Raw genomic sequence first — 10700 nt, 5'->3', positions numbered from 1 at the left:
CACTAATTCAGCTTCCTCACACCTCCGGTACGGTAGTGTTCAAATCTACAAATTAGGCTTCCTCACACTTCTCCGGCGAGACTTCACTTTCCTAGAGAGCCACACGTCTCACCATCGACACTCTAAAAATGCGATCATCATGTCTCTCTACTTTTTTTTTTGTTTGGTTACTCAAAAACTCAAAATTTCAAACAAAGCAAATAAAAATAAACCAGTCAAAGATGCAGAGAAGATCAGAACATTAGGGGTACTGCTGCAATTAAATAAATAATTGAATAACAACAATTCTATCACAGTTTTCGTCAACAACAACTCACCTTAAAACAGAATAATACTAATCCTCACAAGAACAATTACAAGTGACATGTCATCACTTAGATAATTGAGAAATAAAATAATATCGAAACAAAAAATCCAGAGAACTAATAATTTTAAGAGGAGAATAACACCTTCATCTAGCAACGGCATGGCGAAGCAGTTCATTGTCTGTGGCGGTTACTTTGTTACTTCATTGTCTGGTTTTTTCCAGGTTTCCATCCCCTCTATTCATCATCTTTCCCCATGATCTCTACCCATTTCTTTACCCTCTCCTTCTGACCATGATCCCCACGATCTGCACCTCCTCCATTATGATTTTTCTCTTACCACTCTCCTATTTATTTCGAGTTCTATGTGCCCTAACCCACAATTGTTCTAAATTTGGTACTATGGAAAATATGCTTAAAGACCTCTCCAATCAGTTTGTTCTCACGGACAAAGAAACGGTGGTGCTTGAAATTGTACCAACATTTTTGGTTAATAAATATCTCATTAATTTAATTTCAATCATTATTTTGGTGCAATTTTGAAATCTTTTGAGTTTTATACACATCTTATTAAAGGTGTCAAACATATAATATTGAACTATAAGCTGATTTGTGCAATTTTTAAATGAATAAGCATTTTAAGGTGTCTAATATCACACCGATATGATACTTTATAATTAGTTAGCGGTTTCACATATAATTGTTTAAATTAAAATAAGTAAAATTCGATATTAAAATATACTAATAGCAGTATATCATATGTTTGATACATTAAAATACTTCTTATCATCCCTCTTTTTAAATGGGTCCTATTTATAAAAAGTACATCATATATACCACACCTATAATAGACCACATAATGTAATATTATCAATGTCCTTATTAAGTATACATACTTTGATTATCTCATCTCACATATAAAAATCATGGTCATAAATGTGCCCAAATTGATTAAGATTAAAAAGAGTTTTCTCAATAAACTCCGCTTCTTGCTAAGGTTTAATTCATAATATAAGACCAAAAGATGAAGAACGGTTTACATGGCATATATTTATCAGTTGGAATTATAAATAATATTGAAAGTTTGTTTTTTTTTTTATTTTAATAATATTTTATTGAAGAAAGGTAAAGCAACGCATAAATTGAAATAAAAATATAGTGGCCAATAGAAGATATATATACGACAAGAATTTCTATATGCGAGAAAATATATTTAGAGATTTATATAAAAGACTAGAAATAGTTTGTCTTCATTTCATGTCCTTGTCTCAAATGAGCTACCAAAAAGAAGGGTAGTTGTACAATTTATGCTTTAATTGTGTGTTGACTTTAGAAACACATGAAATTCATATTTGTTGTATAAATTAACTATGTTTCCACCCCTCTACACATGACCGTGGGAAGGGGTAACATTTGGGGGTGTTGGAGCTGAAGCAACGCGCCGGCCACGCTCCGACCTACTGTTCTCGGCAAACTTGATGCTATTCTGATGCAAATTCTTAGACTTTTCCTCCTCAGTCCACTCAGCTTCGTAGTAAGACTCTTCAGTAGATTTGACAACATCCTTGGAAGGAGGAAAGAACATGCTACCCCACTGTGGGAAATGAACTAAGGTGACAGGTAAAGTACAAGCACAAATCATGACTCCCATAAGGGATAGTCCTGTAGCCGTTGAAAATCGAGAAGTGGAGAAGAACACTAGTTGGGTCAATCCAGAACCAAAGTTCCCTCCTGCACCGGTTAACCCTGATATGATTCCCAAAGATCTTCGAGAGACGAAGGGAATGATGCCGAATGTTGCTCCGCAAGCTGCTTGAGCTCCGATGGAGAAGAGGATCATGGAGAAGACTGCCAGGGGGAGTGTGTTGGCGCGGCCTAGCCAAATGCAGAAGGCACCTCCCATGGTTTGGAGAATCCAAAGGGTCCACAGTCTGCCTCTCATCCCGAAGTGTCGAGCCGCCACGTCTGACGCCCAGCCGCCGAAGGGACGAGCCAAGAGGTTAGCCATGCCGAATGAAGCCGCTATGATACCAGCGGTGTGTAGCTTCAGATTGAACCTATTTATATTGTAAAATAAGTACATGATGAATTTAAATTAATTACTTCTTCATGTCTACATTAATTAGTCCAATTATTTAATTATTAATTCTCTACCTAAGCACTAATTAATTTTGTCTAGCTAATTACAACATTTCCGTACAGAGTATATGGTACTTTTTATAGAGTATTATAATCTAATTGTATAAAGAAGAAAATGGTAGCTATAATATAGCTAGGGAGAAAAGTACAAACCTGTCATAGAAATATTCAGCAATGACATTATCAGTGGACAATTCAACACCCATGGAGTATCCGTAGAGAAGGACAAAGATCCATGTCCTGTAGTTGGTGATGGCGTACCATAACACCTGAAAAAGTGACAAAACACAAAATTAATTAAGTTTTTCAATCATTTAATGATTAATATTTTTTTTTTTGCTTTGATCAAAATATAATTAATAATAAAATTACTAAATAACTTAGCTACCTACCTTGGAAAATTTGTCTTTGGCAACATCACCCTTCTTTTGTAGGGCACCAAGGTTCCCATCGGGCAAGTCCTGACCAAGAGTTAAGACCAAAATACCCATGATGACGTGAAGCCATCCGGGAATGAAGAAGGCAATCCTCCAAGCTGTAAAAGGTGTGGCACCAGCTTTGCGGATCACCTCATACACCACAGGCATGAGAAGCTGAGTGGCTCCTCCGCCCATGTTTCCCCACCCGGCGGCGGTTCCATTGACAAGCCCTATGATCTTACTATTGAACATGGTGCTCATCCAGTATTGGCAAGACACGAACGTCGCCAGTGAAAAGCCAATCATGAAACGCACCGCCGTGTACCCGCCCGCCGAGGACACAAACGACATGCAAAACACTGTTGGGGCAGAGAGCATGATGAGAAAAGCACATCCGTATCTGGGTCCCAAAAGATCGCATACGGCTCCCATCACAAGCCTGCAGGAGACCAATAACATAAACCAATATATTATATTAGTACCTACAATTGCTCAATACACATAGCCAGTGGGGGACCCAAAATTTAAAGTGAAGAGGAGCGTAAATAAATTTAAAAAGAAAATATGAAGTGTAGTTAGTGGGATTTGAACCTTTACCCTCTAACTTATTTACCAACTACCTTAACTATTACACCAAGGTTACTATTATATTTATAAATATCATCTTTTAACACAAATATATGTTGTAACTAATTAAAATACATATACATTTTTTTCTCGATTTTTTTTTTTCAGGGGAGCGACTGCCCCCCTCGCTACAATGTGGGTCCGCCCCTGCACACAGCATGAAAAAGTTTGGATGCTTATTAATTACGTACCTAGAGAAGATACTTCCCGACACAGAGGCAACACCGGCGTTTCCAATGTCAACTTTGGTAAGATTAAGGTTGTCCCGTATAATGGGAACGAGAGGGGCCGCTGCGAATGTAGAGACGAAGCAGGTGAAGAAGGAAATCCAAGAGAGGTGGAAGGTTCTCATGTGGGGATTGGCCATTGAGAATAGCTTAAACACTTTAGCCTTGTGTTCTGAATCCACTGGCAAATCGAACTTTGCAGTCGTATCGGTTGGGACCATCGGAGAAGCCACCGAGAAAGCGAAGCTCTGCTCTCTTCCGGTGACTCCATGCATCGAGCTTCCAGGCTCTCCTAAACCTTCAGTAGTGCGATCAGCCATTATTATTTTCTTTACTTTCTTATTCTTTTATCACTATAGCTCTAGCTCGTTAGCTAGCTAGCTAGTAGCAGTGCTTATTATGACTTGTTATTAATTATTGGAATGAAGAAAAAGTCGGGAAGCTTACTCTATTTATAATAACCTCATTTGCTTAATTAAGGACAGGTAGCCGTTGACAATATAACTAATTCATATTACATCATCATACTTGTACATTAAAATGTCCTTTGATAAGAATATAAGCCAATTAATTCTATTAGAGATTGCCTTAATTATATATTAATTATATAAACAACAGAGAATCCTCCATTCCGCCGCATCTGCCCTCAACAAGGGAAGAGTCTCGTCGTGTATCCCAAAGGATAATTTTATACCTTATTATATTATTATAAATATCCTTTGGGCCAATTAACAACTTAATGACAGAGTATATATCCCACTTTATCAATCTGTACGGCCGACCGTAGACCTTATTAATCATAATTAGTTCAGAAATTATAGCTAATACTACTACTCTATTTTCATAATATTATTACAATTGACGTGAACTGCCTTATTTATTCGTAGAGGGGTCTAATTGAATTTTTTTTAGTGATGCAATTATATTATTATATAAGACGTCTTCAACTTAATAATATAAGGTGAATTAAATATAAATATCTTACCGATCAATATCTATTTTTTTATAAAGTGTGTCTATATAACAGAATTTTTAGAAAAATTTATGGGTGACTTTTTATTTATATTAAAAATAAAATGGTTTATTATTAAAAATAAAATGGTTTATGTGAAATTCATGCATCACTTTTTATTTATATATAATAAAATAAATACTATTAAATTCAAAAAATATGATTGGGTTTTTACATCTACGATTGGGTTTTCTTTAATTATTTATTGTATTCATTTTCCTATTACAATTTAGACATTCCCATGGATCACACATAATATTCCAATCCACACTTCTCTTTTTTCTTCTTCACAACTTAATAACAAAATATAAAAGTAATAATAATAATAAAAAAGAAGTGTGACCTTTATCAAAGTTCACAAAATTAAAGTTAACAAAACCAAGCATCAATGGCGAAAAAAACCTAACAAAGTTTACAGCTAACAAATGATTGTAAGTGCTCGGCATATGCATTAGTTTCCAGGAGCAAAGTTTTTTAAAGTTACGTAATAATTTACATATATGCTGCAAACACAATATACAAAAAATAAAGAAGAATATGGAAGAAAGAAGAGACCATTATTCACATCTAGAAATGCAGTAGAGATGATAATAGAAACTTTTCATTTTTTTTTATCAATTTGATTTCTTTTTTAATAAAGATAAAGATGAAATTTTAATCGTATAGAGTTTTATTTTAATAAAATATAGTATTTTAAAATAATTTAAATTCAAATAATTTAATAGTATTTTGTTATAGAATACTATCACTTTTTGTTAAACATGGTTTTCACTTTTTTGTTATAGAATACCATATTCAATTTATCAGCGAAAAAATGAACAATCTAGATATATGCGAACCCAGTTAGAATGAAAAGTGCAAAATACAAAAATTACACTATTGTCTCTATCGAAGCAAATGAAGAATGAAATCCACCAATAACTATCATTAGTTTTCTTATCTACAATTTTTAGACAAATGCTATCTTCAATTATCAACAATTTAGAGATTGATTTTTAATTTTCTTTTTATCTTACACCCATTTAAGTAATGTTTCTTTAAGTATTGGAACATCAATTTTTAATTTATTTTTGAATTGACTTAAGAACATATTTAAATCATCAAACTTTCTTAAACACTAATATATTGCATTCGGTATTCACTTTTAATTAACAACATTATAAACTATAATATTTAGATACTCATAATAATAATCTCACCTAATAACTAATAATATTTTTTCTTTAATTTTTAATTGTATCACTTTCAAATAACATAGAAAAAAAAAACTAGCATAAAATTTAGTATGCGTGCCTCGCACGTAACTTTTTGCTAGTATATATATATCATTTACATATATTTTCTGAAATTTCTCTGTTCTATTTCTATTTTTAGGCTTATTTGAATTATTTCCTTCATATATAATTTAATTTAATTTTGTCCTTTCATCACTTTTTAAAAATGGATATTTACATAATTATGGTAATAAGAAACCTAATTTACATATGATAAGTAAACTTAAAAATAAAATTTGGTATTTAAAATAAAAAAAATAACATATATATGGGATATGTCATTTATATTACTATAAAAAATATTAAAATTACCTTCATATTTTTTTGGGCTTTTTCATTTTTATACTTAAAAATAATTTTTTTTTTTCGTATTTTTATAGAATTTCACATAAAAATTCATATTGCAACTAACAGAGCAACCAAAATCCATATAACAACCCACAGAGAAACTACCTGAGAAACTCAAACCGTAAAGTTAAAAAATAGTATATGGAGTAATTTCTCTTTTTTTTTAAGAAAAATAAATAAAACAAATGAAACTACAGTAATTGCCGGAGTTGTCACTGGTGCCGAAAAAGTCGTCGAAGTTAGATGTCGGTACCGAAAAAGTCATCGAAGATGCTGATCGTGACAGAAAAGCCGCCAGAGTTGCTAACAGTGCCGAGAAAACTCGCCTGAGTTGTTGACGTTACTGGAAAAGTCACTGGAGTTGTTGCAGGTACCGAAAAAATTCGTCAGAAAATTGGCATTGTCACTGAAAAAATCATCGAAAAATTCGTCGAAGTTGTCACCGTCACCGGAGTTTGATGCTAGAGTTATCACCGGAGTTTGATGTCAGAGTTGTCACCGGAGTTAGACGTTGCAATCTAACTAATAGAAACCAGTTACGTTTATCTGGTAGTAAAAAATATGAACAATGAAACTAATTTCTTAAAATAATAAAAAAATATAATATTCAATTACAAAAAATAGTTATTTACTACAACCAACTAAGAAATTGAACAATCATAAAACACCTACAAAAACCAATTTCAAAAACTACAAATAAACATATAAAACTATTTAAAGATAAATTAAAAAAAATGAACTATATATATACTTCAAAAAGAAAAAAAATATATATATATATATACCAAAGATGAATCCTTATAACTTAGATAAATTTACTATTTTTCTTTATAATATGGAGGAATATGTTTCTTCTAAGAGTCAGCACTTAAAATCTTTAGCAACATCTTCTATTATTCTTTCATAGGAGGAATTATATTCCATCTGAACAAAAATACAAAAAAATAAATTGAAACCAATTCCATCATACAACAATAATGAACATTATATAATCAAACAAAAACTAGTTTCGTCACACAACAATAATAGAGATTATGAAAAAATAAAAATAAAAATGATATACAATGAAAATAATTAAAACAAGTTTCACCAATCAACTAAATAGAAAGAAAAAAAGTACAAAAAAATACTCACCAATACAATCAAAATGACACACAATGAACAACAATAATCTAAAAACAAAATAAAAATGTAAAAAGCAGTTTCGAACTTAGAAACAAAATAATAAAAATAAACTTAAAATAAAAAATATACAATAACATCATAAAATAGAGCAACCCCATTACAGAACCCTTAAAGCCTGTGAACCCTATAAAACTAATTTTGACACTATGAAAAGTAATAACAAAATATAAATGCTAAATAATAAAGTTAATTGGAAGCAACTTCATCAGGCAACCAAATAAGAAAAAACCACACACACACACATACAAAAATAATTTTAATCACAAATATAATCAAAACATCACACAATATATATCAATAATCTAAAAATAGAATATAAATGTGAAAACCAGTTTCGAACCTAGAAACAAAATAATAAAAAAGAAACTTAAAATCAAAATTATACAACAACATCATAAAATGGAGCTATCCCATTACAGATCCCTCAAAACATGTGAAATCAGTTTTGAAACTGTGAACCCAATAAAATCAATTTCAAACCGTTGAACACGGTGAAACTAACTTCGAAACGAGTTTAAAACTTGTTAACCCTGTAAAACTAGTTTTGACCATATGAAAAATCATAACAAAACCTATGAAACCATAACAATACTTGTGAACTCATACAAAACTATAACAAATTAAATGTTAAATCTCAAATCACCAACTAAATTAAAAATAAGTTAAGAATAAATAGAATGAAAGTCATATATAAATAAAAATTACATAATGAAACATAAAAACCAGTTACATAAATCAATGAAACTGGATTCTACATAATAAAATAAGTAATTTTTTCTTAAAGAAACTTGTTTCTATGTATCATTATGTAAATTATATTGATTTATGAATTGATTTCTGGTTGTTCTTATACAGATGAAAGTAACTAACAAATATAATGAAAGTCATATACAAATAAAATTGTCATAATAAGACATAGGGAACAGTTCCATAAATCAATAAAATTGATTTCTACATAATAACATATGTAGTTTTTTATTGAAGAACTGGTTTCTATTTGTCATTATGTAACTTTTATTGATTTATGAAACTGATTTCTTGTGAAAGTTAATATAAATGGTTTTACTTGTAGATCCCCTGTTTATTTCGGTATTGCCCCTGATTTTGCCCAAAATACGTGGACCAACTGGATGATGACACGTGGATCGGAAGGGATTAGCATTTGAATAAAACAGCTAAGTCTTCATAAAGCAAAGGATTATCTTGGACGTGCCTCCCGGAGAAGGCATGTAAGTCTCATATTCTCCCGGAGAGCAAGATGGCAACAAAGCATCTCCGGATGGTGTCAGGTTTCATCCGAACAGTCATCTCGCATTTAATGCCGCATGGGAGGAGGCGTATTGGAACTGCCACACGCAATAAAGTCTGACGACACAAACCCCAATCTGTACCTACTAGGCTATGATCAATAAAGTCTAGTGACGGCTACTCTGTGAGGAATCACATCAGTCAAAAGGGATTAAGGACTGCCCTCATAAAACCCCTACAGAACCTAGGGATTAGACCATGCATTACCTATGATAAATTCATTAGGAATGTGTGGCTTTACTGATCGTTACAGAAATGCATGTACCTTAATTCTAGGGATCACCCCACAAAAACACTATAAATATCCCCCAAAGCTCATTAAAGAGGGGTCGAGAATTCTGGGTATCATAAGAACTAGAAGAGTTAAAACTCACCAAGAACATTTTCTGTATTAAATACTATCATAAATACACAAACTCGTGGACTAAGGCTCATTAACGCCCCAACCACGTAAAAAATCTCCCTCTTAATTTCTTACAGCTCTCTAAATTATTATTATTTTATTGGTTGCTGAAAACCTCAGTCAATATTTTAGTGCTTTCATTGAGAGCTGAAGAAAGCGTCTGTAAGTAGACACTGCATTACAACAAAACAACAATGGTGGAGACTGGAAGCACACGTCAACCTCGCCCTCTTCAAGATGCTCAAGATCCAAATGACGAGGACGTGGCCTCAAGAGCAACCGTGGCTTCCGAAGAAGAAGAAGGAATCCCTGATGACGACTACGAAGGAAACCTCGATGAGTACGCCTACGATGAAGGCAGCTACTCAGAATTGGTGCTCTTAAGGCTAAAGGCTGTCGATCACGAAGCTGAAATCGCAGCCCAAAAAGAGCAAAACCAAAAGATGCAAGAGGTGATGCTGGCCATGCAAAAAGCCATGGAGGCAGTAGGAATCCACGTGCATCCTAAAGCCATCCCTGCTGGACTTGGAAAGGAACCAGAGGAATCCTTGCCAAGTACCCAAAAGCAAAAATCTAGGGAACCAAGCCCTATAAGGTATCCCGCTGAAGGAAACTAAAAGAAAAGCCCTACTTCCACTCCAGGGAAGAAGAAAAAGGTGCAGGATCCGCAAAAGGTCCGCTCGGATTTCCCGAAAGGGAAAGGTCCGCAGAGGGGCAAACTCCAAAAAAGGGAGTCTTGGCCCTCAGGATCGAGAGGACCGAAAAAGCGTTTCCGTGCACCAAGAGCCTGGAGGGAGAGGAAGAAGGGGACAGAGATGTCCTCCCATTGATCTGAGGAATCAAATTAACGGGAACCAAGGTGACCTCCGGGATCACCTTAACCAAAAAAAGTACGGACCCGCGGCCTCCACGGGAACGTTAAACGAAAGAATTATGGCGGAACTCGCCATACTTCGAAAAGATATCGCCCGAGTCTCTCAGAGGCAGAAAGACGACGACTCCGACTCAGACTGTGAGGACCGGGAGCCATGCGCCAAGCACATCCTGGAAGCAGAGCTCCCCAAAAACTTTAAGACGCCCGAAATGGCAGCTTATACCGAGAACTCTAATCCGAGTGATCACCTATCGCGATTCAACCGAGTCATGACAGTCATGAGAGTCAGCAATGACGCTAAGTGTTTGTGCTTCCCGCTTACTCTAAGTGGGTCCGCAGAGGAGTGGTTCAAAAAATTGGAGCCAGGATCCGTATATTGCTGGAATAAACTGCAAACCAGCTTCCGGAGACAGTTTGTCGCCGCAAGGAAAGTCAACCTGGAGGTTAGCGCCTTGACTAACATCAAGCAGATGCCTACGGAGACACTAAATAATTTCATAAAGAGGTTCCGGGAGGAAGCCTCAAAAACCAAGAAAGTAGATGACGGACAACAGCTTGCCCTTCTCCAAGCAGGCATCC

The 10700-nt window shown here is 34.2% G+C and overlaps 1 protein-coding gene across 1 annotated transcript; it reads right to left on the bottom strand.

Annotated features, from left to right (window-relative positions):
• Positions 1 to 1467: 1467 nt before the first annotated feature.
• Positions 1468 to 4326, bottom strand: LOC133034807 (high affinity nitrate transporter 2.4-like). The gene is made up of 4 exons (XM_061110213.1): positions 3682 to 4326; positions 2837 to 3302; positions 2598 to 2713; positions 1468 to 2362 (listed from the first exon to the last, which is right to left on the bottom strand). Exons 1-4 carry the CDS (start codon positions 4035 to 4037, stop codon positions 1690 to 1692), a joined length of 1611 nt encoding a protein of 536 aa, XP_060966196.1. The 5' UTR covers positions 4038 to 4326; the 3' UTR covers positions 1468 to 1689.
• Between the last annotated feature and the right edge of the window lie 6374 nt (positions 4327 to 10700).

Source organism: Cannabis sativa, chromosome 2 (assembly GCF_029168945.1).
Source record: "Cannabis sativa cultivar Pink pepper isolate KNU-18-1 chromosome 2, ASM2916894v1, whole genome shotgun sequence".
In the NCBI taxonomy this organism is placed as follows: Eukaryota; Viridiplantae; Streptophyta; class Magnoliopsida; order Rosales; family Cannabaceae; genus Cannabis; species Cannabis sativa.
This window is presented reverse-complemented; position numbering and strand designations above follow the sequence as displayed.

Excerpts from the sequence above, each read along its gene's own strand:
- LOC133034807 (XM_061110213.1), bottom strand. The coding sequence starts at position 4,037 with ATGGCTGATCGCACTACTGAAGGTTTAGGAGAGCCTGGAAGCTCGATG. Across the intron at positions 2,714-2,836 it reads CCAAAGACAAATTTTCCAAG|GTGTTATGGTACGCCATCAC; the intron begins GTAGGTAGCTAA and ends TCACTTTTTCAG. Across the intron at positions 2,363-2,597 it reads GCTGAATATTTCTATGACAG|GTTCAATCTGAAGCTACACA; the intron begins GTTTGTACTTTT and ends CAATATAAATAG.